Source organism: Sparus aurata, chromosome 15 (assembly GCF_900880675.1).
Source record: "Sparus aurata chromosome 15, fSpaAur1.1, whole genome shotgun sequence".
Taxonomy (NCBI): Eukaryota; Metazoa; Chordata; class Actinopteri; order Spariformes; family Sparidae; genus Sparus; species Sparus aurata.
In genome coordinates, this window is record NC_044201.1 from 31,255,210 (window position 1) to 31,275,220 (window position 20,011).

General features: G+C 44.7%; 2 protein-coding genes across 4 annotated transcripts; one reads left to right on the forward strand and one right to left on the reverse strand.

The window, feature by feature from the left end:
* Positions 1-1,621: 1,621 nt before the first annotated feature.
* ncoa4 (nuclear receptor coactivator 4) lies at positions 1,622-14,553 on the reverse strand. 2 transcript variants are annotated; one of them, XM_030441898.1, is made up of 11 exons: positions 14,398-14,553; positions 10,253-10,376; positions 8,428-8,568; positions 8,254-8,345; positions 7,427-7,535; positions 7,253-7,333; positions 4,587-4,709; positions 3,756-4,499; positions 3,337-3,657; positions 2,797-2,889; positions 1,622-2,162 (listed from the first exon to the last, which is right to left on the reverse strand). In XM_030441898.1, the coding sequence occupies exons 1-11, from the start codon at positions 14,433-14,435 to the stop codon at positions 2,157-2,159; spliced, it is 1,872 nt and encodes a 623-aa protein (XP_030297758.1). In that variant the 5' UTR covers positions 14,436-14,553; the 3' UTR covers positions 1,622-2,156. The 2 variants fall into 2 exon arrangements, with proteins under 2 accessions (XP_030297758.1, XP_030297759.1); XM_030441899.1 differs by lacking the exon at positions 14,398-14,553 and adding an exon at positions 13,172-13,330.
* A 1,972-nt stretch (positions 14,554-16,525) lies between these two features.
* On the forward strand, positions 16,526-19,698 carry yipf3 (Yip1 domain family, member 3). 2 transcript variants are annotated; one of them, XM_030441926.1, is made up of 10 exons: positions 16,526-16,801; positions 17,318-17,527; positions 17,758-17,864; positions 17,962-18,007; positions 18,296-18,388; positions 18,471-18,602; positions 18,693-18,806; positions 18,895-19,018; positions 19,102-19,213; positions 19,268-19,698. In XM_030441926.1, the coding sequence occupies exons 1-10, from the start codon at positions 16,730-16,732 to the stop codon at positions 19,275-19,277; spliced, it is 1,020 nt and encodes a 339-aa protein (XP_030297786.1). In that variant the 5' UTR covers positions 16,526-16,729; the 3' UTR covers positions 19,278-19,698. The 2 variants fall into 2 exon arrangements, with proteins under 2 accessions (XP_030297786.1, XP_030297785.1); XM_030441925.1 differs by having other exon boundaries at positions 19,102-19,698.
* The last annotated feature ends 313 nt before the right edge of the window (positions 19,699-20,011 follow it).

Consider the following 20,011-nt stretch of genomic DNA (forward strand, 5'->3'; position numbering starts at 1 on the left):
GTGTGTAAGTGTTGTTGTCGTCGTCCTGCTTGTTGTTTTTATGAGACCAAAGACACATTTCCACATTGTGGACAATAAATGAAACTAACTAACTAACTAATGAGTGATGTCACAGCTCTATCAGTTTCCTCCTGATGGAGGGTGTGACCTCATCAGCTGCAGTAAACAGGAAGCTTATCTGTGTGTGCGTGTGTGTGTGTGTGTGTGTGTGTGTGTGTGTGTGTGTGTGTGTGTACTTCAGTATTTAGTCTTTCTCTCTGTGTTCAGTCACTCTGAGGTTTAATAATTCTTCAGCAGCAACTGAAACTTTTTCATAGATCTGATCAAATCAATCAGTCGATCATCAGAACCTGACAGGACTGATGGTGGTGTCAGACTGGTTTTACTGGTATTTACCGTGTGTGTGTGTGTGTGTGTGTGTGTGTGTGTGTGTTCAGGTAACCTGTCGGCAGAGTTTCTTCCTGCTCGTCATGTTTCAGGTGACGAACATTTCATGATCGTTTCCTGTTTGATCTCAACAGTTTTCTCTCTCCTGACCTGAGAGTTGGTGGAATGTATGATTACGTCGGCCATTTTTTAAACCTCTGAAAACTAAAGACGTAAAATATTCCAGGATCATGTTTTACTGCTCTGTGTGACCTGATTTTTTTTTCTCCTGCTGGACAGAAAAAAAGAATTCAGCAGTATTTTTTCTTCAATAGGGGAACAAATCTAAAATAAATCCACTTGGTTTCCCACGCAGAGAAAAAATGTTGGTGTAGTTTATCCTGCAAACCTTTTCCACCAGTTCTCATCTACGGAAGCCCTGAGGGACAAGTGAGCACTTTGTGTTTCTGGTGATTCAGTTTCTTTCCTGTGTGCAACTCAGTGAAAGAGTTTGTTTCTGTAATACTCATTTTGACCCCAACAGGCTGAAGATCGACTGCTCGCTCTAAATAAGATGAAAAAATCAATGTTGGTAAAAAATGTTTTTTAAACGTTTCAGCAGAGAAACAACTCGTCCTTGTTGTCCCCTCAGGGCTTCTGTACTCTGTGCTCCCAGTGTACTCGGATACTTTACTGAATTGAAAGTACAAACACTAAACTATGAAGAGATTTAAGTTGTGGATTGAAAATGTTATTTTAAAAAAGTATAAAAATCCAAACATCAGCTTGTACAGACTGTTTACTGTGTAACTTAAGTAAAGTAACTAAAGCTGTCAGTTCATGTAATGGAGTAAAAGTAACTCCCTCTAACTGAGGTACAGAGTGATGTCACAGATGCAGTGATGATGTCAGCGTGTTTTATTACTGTAAAGAATCACAGCAGGAAAAGAAGTGATGACATCACAGCACCCCCCCCCCCTCCCCCCCCAGCTTCAATAAAAAGCACCAATCACTGCTGACTACAGAGTCACGTGACCTGTCTGCAAACACACTGCATCTTGGGAAACATACGTCCCTGACTCTGTGCCCTGAACTGTCTTACAGGTGGATGGTGACATGGGATGAGCTCCACCAATCAGACGCTTTGCATCAGAAACAGGAAGTAGATCTCTGTAGTTCAGCAGTTTCACAGGAACAAAAAACAACAAAGAAGAAAGTTCTCCACCAATCAGGCAGAAATAAAATCATACAAACAGATAGTTTAAAATAAGCTTTGTTAAAATGAAGGTTAGTTTATATCTATGTTTAACTCCACCCACCATATATGACCCTGTTCCCCTGACTCCGCCCCCTCTCCTCCTGGCAGAATGAGCTGATGAAATGCATTCTGGGACGTTTTTCATATGTCTTCATCAGTTCATCTGACAGTTATCTTTGACAACAATCGATCAATAAAGAGTCTCTGATGACTCCAAATGTTTTTTAGCCAAATAAAATAAAAGCGATTGATTTTATATCTCGTTAGTCAAATACAGACGTTACAATCAGATTACCTCAATCAAGTTACTTAAAATAATCAATCAGGCTTGTAAAGTTTTTCCTGTCCTCTAAATGCAGGTATATGATCGGTGAGTTCTTGATCCTGATTGGAGGAGAGCGGCGGGAAGCGGCTCAGCCTGATGATGTCACAGGAAGAAGGCGGCGGCGATGGTTAGATTGTGATCGTGTGCGCTGATCAGCGATAAAGTGACTCCAGAGGAGAGAAGAAGAAGAAACATCCATCATCATCGTCACATCTGGAGGCAGAAGAGTCAGAGAAACAGTTATTGATCATCACTGAGCTCCATGACGATCAATCAGACACCGTACAGACTGCACACCTGCGGACAGGTGAGCTGTCACATGTTCTCTGGACCGTTCATTGATGTTGACGCCAAATTAAATGTGGCAGCTCATTCACAAGTCAGGATGTGGTTATTATACACACAGATTCAGTATTCAACTGTCATGTATCACCACAGTAACAGTGTTACATAATTAGCAGCTGTAAGAACATTATAAACACATCCTGTGGTTTGTGCCGACCTGCATACTGAACACTTACAGAGTAGTTAACGTTTAGAATCATCAGAGAACGTTACAGACGGTGTTTTTGGTTCCTCTCTGTTTCCTGAATATATCCGTACGTGTGTGAATGTGTAACTGAGACACATTAACTTAGAGCACTTTGTAGAAGGAGCTTTATAAAGTTCACTACATTGACTCATATCAGTTCACGGGGCGGAGCTGCCACATCCAAGATGGCGGCGATGTCGACGTATCGCAGCAACGTGCCAACCCGCTCAGTGAGGCGTCTGAATACATGTCTCTGCTAACACAGAGCAGCTGCTAGCATTAGCATTAGCAGTGTCTGCTGTGGGTGGGACTCACCTGTTCAGGGGCTTTGTGCAGCCATTTGTCTTTGTCTCCGCCCACCTTCATACAGGAGAACAGGTCACAGACCATGGGCAGCACCAAGCGCTCCTACACAGGAAACAGGAAGTCAAGTCAGTAAAACAGTCTGTAAATAAAGTCGTATATGAGCTAAACAGTCTGTAAATATAACACAGTCAAAATAGTCACCAAGTAAAAGTCTTAATATCGTCTCTGAACAGTCAGCAAATAAACAGTGGATGAAACGATCTGTAAATAAAGTCGTACAAAAACAGTCGGTAAATAAATCAGTCAATAAATAAATCAGTCAATAAATAAGTCAGTAAAATATTCAGTTAATAAACGGTTAATTAAAAGTTTCTAACAACAATCTGTAAATAAAGTCGTATATAAACAAAGCAGTCAGCAAGTATAACACTGACTAAAAACAGTCAGTACACATCATGAAAAAAAAAATGTAAACAGAACTAACTGTTAAACAGTCGGTAAATAACCATGGAAGCGACCAGTTGGTAAACAGGTGTGCTGATCTGTTACCTGAGCCTGACTCCTCTTCTTTAACAGCCATTTGTCCTCCTCTGCAGCTGGCTGAGGCGGACCACCCGACCCCGGAGCAACAGGACACGTCTGTCCTGGAAGAACCCAGAGTTCTGGATCCAGAGGGAGCTGGAACAGAGAGGGGGAGGAGGAGGGCTTGAACTGGGAGCTGTGCTCCTCCCTGCTGGCCTTCTCCTCCTCAGGAGCCACCCAGCCAGAGAGGGAGGGGATGAGAGCCTGCAGAGGAGTCCTGCAGGAGGAGGAGGAGGAGGAGGAGGAGGTGTTGGTCGGGTGGAGCCAGGCCTCCAGGATGGCCTGAACCTGAGGAGAACATGTTCTCATCAATAATAAATACAAACTCTGTTTAATCTGAAGTGTTTGTTGGTCACATGACTGAAAACATCTGGAGGGCAGCTCACCTTCTGTTCCTGCTCCCTGTGGTGCAGTGTGGGCGGAGCATTCTTGGTGTTGGGTGGGGTGTTCTTGGCAGGGGGCGGGGCGTTGGTGATGGTAGGCGGGGCGTTCTTGGCCACAGGGACTCCATTCTTGTCTCGTCCGTCCTGCCGGAGCAGCCAGAGGCTCAGAGCTTCTTTGCCACAGTTTTCGTCACAGACGCAGTCAGAGTAGGTGGAGCAAACCTCATTAGCTTTGCAGGTCTGCTGCAGCGGCACCACCTGCTGAAGCCACGCCTCAAGAGCTGCTGGAGGTGCAGTGGTTGGTGAGGCGGGGCCGGAGGGGGGTGGGGTCTTCAGGCACTTGAGCTGGCCCAGGTTCTCGATCTCCATGGCCTTGGTGGTCTGACAGCAGGAGGAGCAGTCGGCTGCCGGTCGGCTCGACCCCACCAGCCATTCACTGGATGACCAGCTGTCGGCGAACGGCTTCAGCACCTGCCGCCATCGCTCGGCGTCTGACATGGTCTCCATGGCAGCAGTTGTTGGGGTGATGAGCCAGTCGCTCAGCTCCTCCTCCTCTTCTTCCTCTTCCTCAGGAGAGACAATAAACTCTGATTCGTCAATCTTTTCGATGGAGAAGGAGGAGCTACAGCTGCTGGTGGTCCGCTCTCTGCTGGGGGGGGTGTGGTCCTGGAGAAGCCACGCCTCCAGGTCCCTGAGCTGACCCCAGGCCTGCAGGAAGTCCACCGAGGTCAGGACGGGACAGGAAGTCTGAAACAGAAACAGGAAGTCACTGTGAGTTCTGATCATCTTTATAAATGTGTCTGATGAAACGTCTTCTGATCTCGTCTGTCTCACCTGGCTCTCCTTCTGTGACACCAGCCAATCCTCAGGCTTCTTGCTGGACTGGTAGCCAATAGGAGCGCTGGTTACTGGAGCAGTTCCCAGCAGCCAGTCACCCAGAGCGCCGGCCTCCATCTTCTGCAGAGACAGAGTCACAAACTGCAGTCAGATACTAGTACAGCAGTCAGATACTAGTACAGCGGTCAGATACTAGTACAGCGGTCAGATACTAGTACAGCGGTCAGATACTAGTACAGCAGTCAGATACTAGTACAGCAGTCAGATACTAGTACAGCGCTCAGATACTAGTACTGCAGTCAGATACTAGTACTGCGGTCAGATACTAGTACTGCAGTCAGATACTAGTACAGCGGTCAGATACTAGTACAGCAGTCAGATACTAGTACAGCGGTCAGATACTAGTACAGCAGTCAGATACTAGTACAGCAGTCAGATACTAGTACAGCAGTCAGATACTAGTACAGCGCTCAGATACTAGTACTGCAGTCAGATACTAGTACTGCGGTCAGATACTAGTACAGCGGTCAGATACTAGTACAGCAGTCAGATACTAGTACTGCAGTCAGATACTAGTACAGCAGTCAGATACTAGTACTGCAGTCAGATACTAGTACGGCGGTCAGATACTAGTACGGCGGTCAGATACTAGTACGGCGGTCAGATACTAGTACTGCAGTCAGATACTAGTACAGCAGTCAGATACTAGTACAGCAGTCAGATACTAGTACTGCAGTCAGATACTAGTACAGCGGTCAGATACTAGTACAGCGGTCAGATACTAGTACTGCAGTCAGATACTAGTACTGCAGTCACATACTAGTACAGCGGTCACATACTAGTACAGCGGTCAGATACTAGTACAGCGGTCAGATACTAGTACAGCGGTCAGATACTAGTACTGCAGTCAGATACTAGTACTGCAGTCAGATACTAGTACAGCAGTCAGATACTAGTACTGCAGTCAGATACTAGTACAGCGGTCAGATACTAGTACAGCAGTCAGATACTAGTACTGCAGTCAGATACTAGTACAGCGGTCAGATACTAGTACAGCAGTCAGATACTAGTACTGCAGTCAGATACTAGTACAGCGGTCAGATACTAGTACAGCAGTCAGATACTAGTACTGCAGTCAGATACTAGTACAGCGGTCAGATACTAGTACAGCAGTCAGATACTAGTACTGCAGTCAGATACTAGTACAGCAGTCAGATACTAGTACTGCAGTCAGATACTAGTACAGCAGTCAGATACTAGTACAGCAGTCAGATACTAGTACGGCGGTCAGATACTAGTACGGCGGTCAGATACTAGTACGGCGGTCAGATACTAGTACTGCAGTCAGATACTAGTACTGCAGTCAGATACTAGTACAGCAGTCAGATACTAGTACTGCAGTCAGATACTAGTACAGCGGTCAGATACTAGTACGGCGGTCAGATACTAGTACGGCGGTCAGATACTAGTACGGCGGTCAGATACTAGTACTGCAGTCAGATACTAGTACTGCAGTCAGATACTAGTACAGCAGTCAGATACTAGTACTGCAGTCAGATACTAGTACTGCAGTCAGATACTAGTACAGCGGTCAGATACTAGTACTGCAGTCAGATACTAGTACAGTGGTCAGATACTAGTACTGCAGTCAGATACTAGTACAGTGGTCAGATACTAGTACTGCAGTCAGATACTAGTACAGTGGTCAGATACTAGTACTGCAGTCAGATACTAGTACAGTGGTCAGATACTAGTACTGCAGTCAGATACTAGTACAGTGGTCAGATACTAGTACTGCAGTCTGATACTAGTACAGTGGTCAGATACTAGTACTGCAGTCAGATACTAGTACAGTGGTCAGATACTAGTACTGCAGTCAGATACTAGTACAGTGGTCAGATACTAGTACTGCAGTCAGATACTAGTACTGCAGTCAGATACTAGTACTGCAGTCTGATACTAGTACAGCGGTCAGATACTAGTACAGCAGTCAGATACTAGTACAGCAGTCAGATACTAGTACTGCAGTCTGATACTAGTACTGCAGTCAGATACTAGTACTGCAGTCTGATACTAGTACTGCAGTCAGATACTAGTACAGCGGTCAGATACTAGTACTGCAGTCAGATACTAGTACAGCGGTCAGATACTAGTACTGCAGTCAGATACTAGTGCAGCGGTCAGATACTAGTACTGAGGTCAGATACTAGTACTGCAGTCAGATACTAGTACAGCGGTCAGATACTAGTACTGCAGTCAGATACTAGTGCAGCGGTCAGATACTAGTACTGCGGTCAGATACTAGTACTGCGGTCAGATACTAGTACTGCAGTCAGATACTAGTACAGTGGTCAGATACTAGTACTGCAGTCAGATACTAGTACAGCGGTCAGATACTAGTACAGCAGTCAGATTCTAGTACTGCAGTCAGATACTAGTACAGTGGTCAGATACTAGTACTGCACTGTGACGTCACTTAAACACACAGAAATCAAAGCAGGTCCGGTTGTTTTAAGAGGATTTAAGTGCAGTTCAGTCATATTATCACATGCTAAGCTAACATGCTAAACTAGCCCGGTCATGTGTCTCTTATACATGTGAAGTAGTTTATTACAGTGTGAAGTAACTAAGTATCTCTGTTACCCTGACGGTGAGTTCTGTACCTGTTTCTTGGCAGCGATTGGACAACTCTGCACCGGACCTCTCTGGTGGGCGGGGCTCAGAGAGGACATGCCCTCCACAAGCTGTAAAACAGGAAGTACAGAGAACAGCTGATCAGCACCAGGTCCTCAGGCACAACACGTGTGTGTGTGTGTGTGAGAGTGTGTGTGTGTTACCTGAGCGGTGATGCTGCCAAACGAGGTGATGGCCTGTCTCAGAGAGCGAGTGTCGGCGTGGAAACGGAGCTCAGGTGTTTCCTCTGGAGTCAGACTGAGAGAAGACAACCTGCAACAGGAGGAGAAAACAAACACACCTGCTGTTAGACACTGTTGATCTCACACACACTCTGAACTCTGCAGTGTTTCCTCTCGTCTGTCAGCTTCATGACGAACATCATCAGACTGAGAATGTGAAGCTTCAGTTACAGTCAGTTGAACACGTTCTTCTCAGAATAGATCAATAACAGAACTGCTGCTGTGTTTGTCCGGTGAGGTTAATTAATCAGATATATGATCCACTGAACATCAACAGGAGCAGCTCGACGACAACCAGAGGAAGAAACTACGGCCAATCACTGCTGAGGAACATGATGATGTAATGATGATCACTACAGAGGCCCTAAAGGTCCAAACAAGACGTGTGACTAAGTGACCAGAAGAGAAACTACATCAGTCTTTAAATCATCAGGAGGATCAGAGGACACGTATTTTTAGAAGCAGTCTGGTCCAACAGGGTTCAGTTAAAATAACACACCAGTTTGATCCTTTAATGTCTCATTATGAAGTTAATGATGATTACACAGTGTAACGTCTACAGCAATGACATCATCACCGTTTAGACGGCTGCTCGCTGATCCTTACTGTCTGACAGGAAGTCATCATGTCTGCCGTCTCCTCATCAGAGACTAAACCAATAAACTCAGGTTCTGTCCTGAGTTGGTGGTCTTGTGTGTCTCAGTGTGTGTTTCTGTGTGTCTCTCTGTCTGTGAGTGTGTGTGTCTTACTTCTCCATGCAGCTGGTCAGCTGGTTGCTCAGGTCGTTACTGTTGTTGGAGTTCTGCATCTGATGGACGATCACATCAAACTGACCTCGCAGCTGAAACACACAGACACACAGTTAGCTCATGTTTAGTCACCAGTACATGAAACCAGTACATGAGCAGTATGTAAACAGGTACCCAGTGTAGCTGGTGCAGCTGCTGCTGCAGAGTCTCAGTCTTGAGTTGTTCCAGCAGCTCGATCTGTCCGAGCAGCCAAACCTCTCTGCAGCGCAACGCCTCCTGCTGACGACTCACACAGCTCTGCAGCTCGGCACGCACCTGATGAAGGAGAGACAGGCAGGAGAGAGAGGTGAGAGAGGTGAGACAGCCATCAGTTTTCTGTCAGGTGGACGATTCCTGTGACGACATGAACTGTTGACTCCGTCCAACATCATGATTCATGATGTCATCTTGATAATTAACAAAATATTCTTAAAACTTTAAATTAAAATTCGAAACATCCTGGAGTTACTCATACTGTTAGTGCATCACAGAGGACTACAGAAGCCCTGAAGGTCCAGTGAAGGATGTCTATCCTGGAGTTTTTTTCCATTTGTTTTACACGCACACAAAATTCTCCCTTTTCTTAACACTTTTTTCTCTTTTCCCCAGATTGTAAGAAAAGTAATGAGCTCGTAAACATCGTCCTGCAAAACTAGTTCAGGTCATAAACACAGGAGAGAAAATGATCATCTCACTGGCCCCTCAGGGCTTCCGTAGAGGACACAACTTCTTCCAGTACGAGCTGTTTCTCACAAACCTCTTCAGTGAATTATCTTGGAAGCTGTTGTGATGAAGAGTCATTATATTTGTCTTCTACTTAAAGTCTCCCTCAGTTTCTCGCTGTGGTATTCACCTGAGATTTGTCATGACAGAGACAGAGTTCAGGATCATGACATCACTACATGAATACCTTCACTGCAGCTCGTTTTAAGTTTTTGTGCTGAATCTACGTCGTCTCCTCACACACACTTTGCAGCGTCACACACTGAAACAACTGTGATTGGTCCGTTTGGTACCATCATACTCTCAGCTCCTCCTCCTGTGGTTAGCAGCGGTGCTAACAGAGTCTGGACTGTAGTGTCCCAGTAAACACACCGACCTCTTCAGCTGCTCCAGTCCGTCCTGACCAACTGTAGCACCTCAAAACTTCATCCTCCTCCGTCAGAGTGTCTCTGGACTACAGAGCAGACGGACCTGATTCAGTCCTGCAGAGACACAGCTGAGAGCTGAAGAGGTCTCTGTGTTTACTGAGGCACAGCTCCATCACACACACACACACACACACACACACACACACACACACACACACACCAGTCTGCAACGATCAGTCAGTGAACAGAGTGAGTTTACCTGAAGCTGCAGCAGGACACAGGTGAGCTCAGGAGCTGAACATGCTCTCTCTCTCTCTCTACACTCTGTTATATACTCACTCGACCACACCCTGCTCTCTCTCTCTCTCCATTCTTTTATATGCTGTCTCCACCTCCACACACACACACACACACACACACACACACACACACACCTCCAACACACACACACACACACACACACACACACACACACACACACAATCTAACATGTCTTTGGTTAACTGCGCCCGGATCACCACAGCGACCACAGGTGCAGGACCAAAGTACACACACACACACACACACACACACACACACACACGTCAAACAAGTCTCAGAACTGCCGATTGGATGATCAGAAATCACCATCACACACTCTTGATGGGTTCTTGTCGATCAACTTATTGATCATCAGCAGCAGAAACACAACGATCAACTCAACACTGACTCAGAGAGTCACGTGACGTCTGCAGCTCACTGAATCAGGTGTGCACCTGTCTCACCTTCACCTGTCCTACCTGGACCAGACAGACAGGCAGACAGGCAGACAGACACACAGACAGACACACAGACAGACAGATGATGATGATGATGATGAAGGTGCTGACCTCTCTGCTGTTCTCTCTCAGCTGCTGTTCGGCCTTCGTCACGCTGTTGATGGCGTCCTCCAGCTGATCCTGAGCCAGTCGACACTGCTTCAGACTGCCGCTCGCTGACACCTCGGACGCCATCCTGACAGGAAACAGGAAACAGTGTTAAAATAAAACAGGTCGGACTGGAATTTAATGAGGAGGAACGCGAAGTGATGATGTCACTGCGATGTCAGGAAAACAGCTGGAGTTCCATTAATAACTACGGGGCTTTTTTAAGGGATTTTATGAAAACTTCAGCTGGAGGAAACTTTCTCTTCTGTTTTCTTCTTCCACTCTTCTTCACTTCTGCTTTTCATCTAAACTCCCATCAGCCCGTCTGTTTCCTCTCTCATCACTAACTCGTTCATAACGTTCAATCCCATCAGACACAAACTGCTTCTTCACATTCTTCATATTATGTTCTATCAATAATGAAGATAAAGAAATGTGTGTTAGTTTAATTTCCTTCTCTCACGTCACAGTCGTATGTTCATGACAAACATCAGAATTTAAACAGCAGAACACCTGTTTTAACTTCTGATGTCAGGTGCTCTGAATTAATCATTTAATTATGGTTACACACATCTTGAGACAAACATCAGTGTGAATGAAGAGTGTCTGACGAGGGGATGAAGTCTGAGTTCAGTTGGAGAGAAACTTGAGTTCAGACTTTGGACGGTTGTATTTTTCTGTTATGAGTCAAAATATTTCCTCTTTGACATTTAGTGAGTTTATTTTGTTGACTTGTTCGACTCAGTAGTGAACTGGCTGCTTTAACTTCTACAGAAACTACAGACGTCACCTCTGAGCTTCAGAGTGGAGCACTGCAGCAGACGAGGATTATTGATCCATAATAACAGCAAACTTTATTTATACCACACAAAGTGCTGAGACGCCCGTCTCCTGATCGGTGTCCCGCCACAGTTTCAGTTAAAAACAGAATAAAAGCATGAGACAGCGACCACACTGCTGACTCAGCACACTGAACAGGTGAGTCCTGACAGGTGAGGATTCACTGCGTCTGTTGTTGTGGTGTGAGTCAGCTGACCACAGATCAGAGTTCGATTCAGACGCCAACTGAGCTCCAGCTGTTTTTCAACACTGCTGCTTTGTGCTCTGTGATTGGTCAGAGAGCTGCTGGTCACCACAACCCACTGGGATCAAACCAGTCAGACCACTGAGCTCAACACTCACTGGGATCAAACCAGTCAGACCACTGAGCTGTTTATAGACCCGGCTGGACCACAGTCACCACGGCGACACACATCCAGTACTGCCAGGTACACCTGACCGCGTTTTCTTCTTCCTGATGTGTTTTATTTTGAAATGATCCAGATGTGATGTCACTCGCACATCTGCTTTCTGATATCAAACTGATCAAACATATTGGTCGTGTGTCACATGACTGCTGTGTTAGTGGGGAGAGTGGGCGTGGCCTCAGGGTGCGGCGCTGTGGCGTATCAGCTGTTAACAGTCAGCTGAGGAGCCGCTGATAAAACACACACACACGCTGTGAGTTGGTGTGTGTGTGTGCGTTATCAGCTGTTTGACGTCTCATGAAGTCGGCTACTGATCGATCGTTCAGCTCATTAAGAGGACTGAGGGACTCGTCAATAATATGAATACAGATCACAGCTGAAACTATTGATTATCACATCCTGGATGTTTCAGCTGGTCACAGTCCAACGTGACGTCACGTGTTTTAGATCATTTCATAACAAGTCAAGTTTTCATAAACAAATACAGCATAAACTATAAGATATTCGTATAATACCTGTTCACAGTTCATCAGTGTTGAGCTGCAGCGATTTATTGATTAGCTATCAACTGTTAAATTAATCACCAACTATTCTGATGGATCAGTTTGAGTCCAGAACAAAGTGGCTCGTTACATATTATTTCCTCCTCTGTGACAGCAAACTGACCATCTTTGACACATTTTCTGACATTTTAGAAACCAAACAACTAATCAACGAATCAACAGATAAATCCTCAGTTTAGACAATCATTAACGCAGTGGAAATACGTACAAACATTAGAGAGGTTGTGTTCATAAATAAAGTTTTTCTTTGTATAAATAAACCTGATCAGCTCTCTGAGGGTTAGAACGACTTATTGATTCCGTCTGATTAATAAGTTTACAGCAGCTGACTGACATGAACAGAGGTGAGATCTGTGACACACAAACAAATTTAACTGATGGATTCAACACTGACAGAGTCCGACTCACGAGTCTGTTCAGGTTAAATGATCGTGTCTGTCAGCTGATCGAGGTCGTCGTTTTAAAACAGTTTCAGACTCTTAACATCAAATTAAACTCAACGTGTTTTGGTTCATAAATCGCTTTTTGTCTATAAGTTTTATGACTGAACCAGAGGGACCACAATCAATCAATAAGATGGTGATTTTGATACAGATTAATCTGATCGATTCATATTTTAGATTATTGACAGTGAATGTTCTCAGTCATCTCCCTGTCGATGTTTTCAGCCGACACGTTCAGTTTACTGCTGTGAACCTTCACTGAGGTTTGACTTTGATCTATAATAAAACACCGACACATGAACGGTCTGTAGTGATATCTAGTACTAACACAGTATTCAGTGACAGTTGCAATAAATACTTTGACTTTGGAACATGAAGAACATTTAAGATTTCAATGCAAATTTTTATTTATATGTAAAAAAGTATTCCCACATGATAGTATTTGTACTTTTAACTCAGTAAAGTATTCAAGTACTAACTCAAAAAGCGAATATTAGCAGGAAACATATTTTGTTTTTCTGTCTCACTGCTGATCTGATCAATAACTATTCTAATCAATAACTATAATAACAATAGTGATCACAGGTCCATGTGGATCTGAGCTGCTGGCAGCAGAATAAAGGCTCGTACCTGCTGTCGGTGACTCACAGCTGATGAACACCGCACACTGATCCTGCCTGAAGCCGCAGACTGTGCGGATAACGCGGGTATTGTTGCGTGTTCGTGTCGGAGCTCAGTGGAATGAGGAAACCACTTCCTGTCTGTCCGCCATCACGGCCTACAGGCCCGCACGTACACACAGGAGGAGGGCCGGGGCCCCGCGGAGGAGGCCGGCCTGCCAGCACCTCCTCCTTCCTTCATATCCTTCATATCCGTACTCATCACATTTCTCTGTTAGTGATTACCCAGCAGGTGACAGAGGCCAGAGGACACCGCTGATAACTCACTTTCACATTAACCCACAGCAAACGTGACATGGAGCCGTGTCAGCAGAGTTCACCAGACTCCGTACAAAAACATCGCGTGTTTACTTGTGTCCGGTGTGTTGGACAGAGGACACAGCTGCCAGATGAACTTCACCTTTTCTCTGAATCTCAAAGGTCTCCTGGAAAACTCCGCTTACTCATAATCCACCCAGCACCACTTCACTTTCATAAAATGTCTTATTTTTATAATCATTTCATCGCTCTGCAGTTCATCGGAAGGAGACAGAATAGCGCAGGAATCACGTCTATAAGTTGACATCTTGTTACAAGAGATATTTAAAGGGGAATTGTTTGTTAGCCGAATCACAGAGTGGGTCATAGTTCAGTGGAAAATGATTAAAAAACAAATGTTACACGAAATAACACCTTTATCTAGAGTGGTACTGAAGACTTCGAGATTTTTTGGAGCGAGTTTGGTTTGTAAACACGTGACCTCAACAACAGAATGGAAATCTATATAAATAATGGAGTCAGACGATTAATATCTTTTTACAGAAACAAAAACTCTCAAACCATCTTACGTTCTCTTCTTATCTTATGTTGTCACCAACTGGAGGTCACAGTGTTTTAAGCTCACGTAACGTTAGCCGTGTTGGTTCAGCGAATAACATTATCGATTTGATTTATCGGCAAGAACATTATTGAACTGTGACAACACTGACTACATGCTAATCATTTTGAACTAATGTCAGAACACCCCGAAGATACCTGCAGCTTTACAGCAATTACAGTTAGCAGCTAGCTTACAGTTAGCCTTTGTAGCAGGTCAGCAGAGCTAGCTGTTAGCGGAGCTAGCTGTTAGCTGTGCTGTTAGCCGACATGTTCGATGAGAAAAGGGCCCTTTCCGGGGCCGCAGACGGTTGAACTCACCGCGTGCCTTTGCTGTGGAGTCTCGACTTCGATGTCATAAATATCCAAGTGTGTTTGGTGACACGTAAAACTGAAAACCGGCTCTGTTGTAAGCCGGCGTTTTTTCCCTGCTGGCACCCAATGTCACGATAACGTCAAGGAAAAATAATACACACGCAGGGGTGGAGAGGTCTCGCGAGAACTGAGAGCAACATTCCGTTCGAGGCAGGCACGGAGCGCGACTGCCCCCTGCTGACGACACTAAGGGACACTTTATTTACATGGTTGAAAGTGTTTTTACTGTAGCTGCTACTTCTCTTGAAAGCTAACTTAAAAATGATTGTTGTTATAAAATGCTGCTTTAAAATATTCTTCTGGTTCTGGTTCTAGCTGCCGCACAGAGAGAACACACGCCTACAGAGGAAGATATAAATAATCAAATAATCAGAGATGGACAGAGTACTCGACCCCAGTACTTGAGTAAGAGTACAAATACTACTGGACAAAATTTACTCCGTTACAAGTGAAAGTAGCTCAGTCGACATGTTACTCGAGTAAGAGTAAAAAAGTACTTGCTTTTAAAGGTACTTAAGTATCCAAAAGTACATGCTTTTAAATTTACTTTAAGTAAAAGTAAGAGTAAGACAAAGAGTAAATTTCTTATGTTTCACATTAATGAGTTACTATAATTTTTTCTAAATGAATTTAAGGACCTTTTAACTCTTGTTTCTGAGAATGAACTCTTTGAAACCACCTGCACTGATGTGCTTGCTTTTAGAACCACAATGTTACATAAAGCCTGCAGAAACACCTATAAAAACAGATACAATGAATGGATCACAGGAGGACAGCAGATGTTGCAGATGCAGATGTTTATTAACAATCATTAAAACTGTAACCAAATGAACCTGCAGCGTCCAACTAACTCTCTATCATTTAGCTAAGTTGGGAACTGGAACCCCCTCAGAGACCCATGTTGTCCCCAGACCACTGGCTGAGAATCACTGCTTTACAAAAAACTACATGATGCAGCCATTGTCGCGGTTTTGTGTTTGACAAACGCAGTCGAGAGCGTGGCTACTTTGGTGGTATCCTTATGGGGAGGAATGACGTATTTCAGCTTTTACGTAGATCCCAGTGGAGAGCGTGCACTGTGATAGGTACTTCTTTGACAAACACAGCTTGTGTCCAATAGTATTTTAGAAAAAATAAAAAAAGAGCAGACCTGAAAGTAACGAGTACTTTTCAGCCTTCCTAGAAATTAACTCGAGTAAAAGTAAAACTATTCGTCTTGGAAATGTATTCAAGTAAGAGTAATAAGTACCAAAGAAATCTAATACTCAAGTAAAGTACAAATCCTCTGGATATGTACTTAAGTACAGTACTCAAGTAAATTTACTCCGTTACTGTCCACCACTGCAAATAATCCGGTTTTATAGAGACTTCGCAAAAAATACGAGAGTTCATTGTGTTAATACGTTTGTAGGTAAGTAGAAACTGGAGTAGGTAACTAAGTATTTATTATTATTCCAATATTGATATTGATTGATAAGGTTAATTATGGGGCAGTCGTCAGAATCAGAATTCATTTATTGTCCCACAAACGGGGAAGTTTGTGTGCCACAGCAGCCAAAAGACAAAATATTACAAAAAAACAAAACAATAACAATAGTAAATAATCAACAATATAAAAAAAGGTAAGAAATAGAATAAAATAAACTCGTATATACATATAGACATGATATTGTACCAAATTAACAGTGTGGCAGTGATATATATATATATATATATATATATATATATATATATATATATATATATATATATATATATATATATATATATATATATATATAGACATGATATTGTACCAAATAAACAGTGTGATATATATGGTTTAAGTATATGATAATAATAATAGTCATAATAATAATAAAACACAAAGGCTACTGTTGCAAACAGTAAATCATATTAATGAATAAACTGATTGATGTTCAGCAGAGGAATAATTACTCAAACCAAACAGTTCATGTAATAATAAAAGAGACTCGAAGAGTTCAGTCAAAAAGTGTTTTTTTATGTTAAACACAAGTTTTACTGACAAACACGAGAATATCGCGACATTTTCTGTTCCCAGCCCCGGTGACGTCATCACGTTGACTGTGTCCAGCAGAAGGAGGCGGAGTCAGGCGGCGGCTCTGTGTGTCTGTGATGTAGATTTTAGAGCAGAAATCTTCAGATTTGAGACACTTTGTCTTGTGAGAGTCCGTCAGTGAGCGGAGGACACTTCCACACCGACACCGACCCGGAAACAACACGCTAACCCACCGGGAGAGCTGCTGCTGCGGGGAACATGTCTGCGGGCTCCGGGAGCAGAAACACGAACACGGAACCGTGGGGAAGCTTCGATGATAACCTCATCCAGGTGAGCTAACATGCTAACCACACAGCTAACGTGTTTACTGATCAGCTGACTGACCTCCTGACGGGACGCCGACGTAACTTAATAACAGGTAACTAACCTGTCAGACAGGCTAGCTTAATGCTAGCTAAGCTAACCCTCCACACTGACCAATAACAACCAGGCTACCTTACTGCTGTCAACGAGCTTGCTAATGTAACAAGCTAACAGTCTGGCATGTAGGTAACTGTGACTGGAACTGGTCTGACAGGCAGCCGAGCTGGCAAACACACCTGAGTGACGTCATGGCCGGTGGGGGATGAAGAATGCTGATAATTTACTCATTAAAGTACTAATACAGTAGTGCAAATACCCTGTTGCGGGTAAAAGTACTGCATTAACTCAAACTTAAAGTAAAAGTATACATATACATTCAGCTCCATGCAGTAAAAGTATCACAAGTTCTGTTCTGCTGTAGAACTCTTCATTCATTAAGAAGTAAGTTAATAACCTGCATGTTCCTCCTGTGTCTGTGTTCAGGGCGGCGGCTCGGCCGTCATCGACATGGAGAACATGGACGACACATCGGGCTCGAGCTTCGAGGACATGGGCGAGATGCACCAGAGGATGAAAGAGGAGGAGGAGGTGGCAGCCGAGGCCGCCGCCACCGAGGACGACAACACAGATGACGGGGAGTTTCTGGGCATGAAGGGGATAAAGGGTCAGCTGGGCCGTCAGGTGGCAGACGAGGTGAGTAACACCTGGTGTCAGAGGCCACAGGGTGTGTTACCTGTCAGCAGCACTGAGGCGGCACAGGTGATGATGTCAGTCACATCAGGTGGATCTGAGATGCACACTCTGACAGCAAACAGAGTCGTGAAGATGTTTAGTTATTCAGAGGTGAAACCTGACACCTGACAGGGTTCCAGCTGTTCTGATTGGTCGATCAGTCTGACCTCTGACCTGTGTGGTGCGTTCAGGTGTGGCAGGCGGGGAAGCGTCAGGCGTCCAGAGCCTTCAACCTGTACGCCAACATCGACATCCTGAGGCCGTACTTTGACGTGGAGCCGGTGCAGGTCCGCAGCAGGTAAGGCATTTACTTCCTGTTTCTTGTCAGCTGTTTCCTGTTTATGGCTCAGTACGATACTAACTGAAGCTAACTGATGCACACTGTCTCCTCTCAGGCTGATTGAGTCCATGATACCTGTCCGTATGATCAACTTCCCCCAGGTACGCAATTCTACTTCTTGTCTGTTCTCATCTGACAGAAACCAGGCGGGTTAACATCAGTTACCATGGAAACTGACTCGCCTGGTCCAGTCAGGAAACAGATCAAAACAAACTCATCTCAGAAATCTTTTAAATGTCAGCAGTTTTAGAGTCAACATGTTTGTTCTTAAAGTAAAGTTCATAAACACCTGTGAGACCTAGACTCAGATCCAGGTTCTGGTCCCAGTCCTGGTCCAGTCCTGGTCCAGTCCTGGTCCAGTCCTCTGACAGTGTGTACTTCCTGTGTAGAAGATTGCAGGTGAGCTGTACGGTCCTCTGATGCTCGTCTTCACTCTGGTGGCGATCCTGCTGCACGGGATGAAGACGTCAGGGACAGTCATTGTAAGATCACCCACACACACACACACACACACACACTCTGACAGAACGTATGACACCTGATGTCTCTGGTGTGTGTGTGCAGAGGGAGGGCACTCTGATGGGAACAGCAATAGGAACTTGTTTCGGTTACTGGCTCGGCGTCTCCTCCTTCATCTATTTCCTGGCGTACCTGGTCAACGCTCAGATCACCATGCTGCAGACGCTCTCCCTGCTGGTCAGTACCAGAACAGCTGCTACGCTACACATACTACACAAACATAAGGAGTGTCAGTGAGTGACATCACTTCCTGTGTGCTGTTACCAGGGTTACGGTCTGTTTGGTCACTGTGTCGTCCTCCTCGTCACCTACAACATCCACTTCCACTTCCTGTTCTACGTCCTGTGGCTGCTGCTGGGAGGCCTGTCGACGCTGCGCATGGTGAGAACTACATTTCCCATCAGCCCTAGCTTCCCCTTACTCAGCTGTGATCTGACTGTGTGTGTGTGTGTGTGTGTGTGTGTGTCAGGTGGCGGCCCTGCTGTCTCGAACAGTCGGTCACACTCCTCGGCTGCTCCTCTGTGGGACTCTGTCGCTGCTCCACATGCTCTTCCTGCTCTACCTGCACTTCGCCTACCACAAGATCGTAGAAGGTCAGATATGACATCACTTCCTGTCGTCATGTCACTGAACAGGCACCTGCTGTCAGAGTCACACTTCCTGTTTGTTGTTTCAGGGCTGCTGGACTCTCTGGAAGGACCCAACATGGCCCCGATGCAGCGGGTGGCCAGAGACGTGCCTGAGCTGACCCTGAACGCCACACTGAGGATCCAGGGGGCGCTGCTGAGGGCCCGCTGAGGGCCCGCTGAGGGCCAACAGAGGAGCCAGGCGGCGCTGCTGAGGGCCCGCTGAGGGCCAACAGAGGATCCAGGCGGCGCTGCTGAGGGCCCGCTGAGGGCCAACAGAGGATCCAGGAGGTGCTGTTTAGGGCCACACACAGAAACATCTCTTCCTGTTTTCTCTGTCCATGTTTGTACATTTTGATCGTCTGTTATTCAGTTTGGGGCTTTTATTATGTTGTTTTATGTTCAGATGTATTTATAGTTTCTGTACAGACTCTAATAAACTTTATGGACTTTATCAGTTTGAGTTGTTGAACAATAACAATGATGATGATTTACACATTTTATTTGATAAATCTATGATCCTGCACTGCAGGTACAGTTACTGCTCGATTCTTTCTCTACGTGAACCATATTAAATGTATATATAAATGTCAAGTTGAATCTGTTTGATATCTAACAGTGTTGGAATAAATCTGTTTATATTTGAAGCAGATCTTTTGATATTCTAAGTACATGTTGATAAATACTTCATCAGGTACCTCAGAATTATACTTGGAGGGAAATAAGGCCCCAGATTACTATGTGAAGCGAGAGAGGTGGCAGGGTCCGCCACATATAAACAGTTTGTTTATATAGTTTGTTTAGGCAGAAAGAGAAATCAGCCAATGAGGATCGTTCTCTTCTCATTAACATTTCATCACAAAACTACAGACTGCTCCTTTAACCACTAGTTTTAATGTTTTTTAAGTTTCTGCTTCTAAACGCACAACAAGGTGGTGCAGCCGGACACAAGAACTTTTA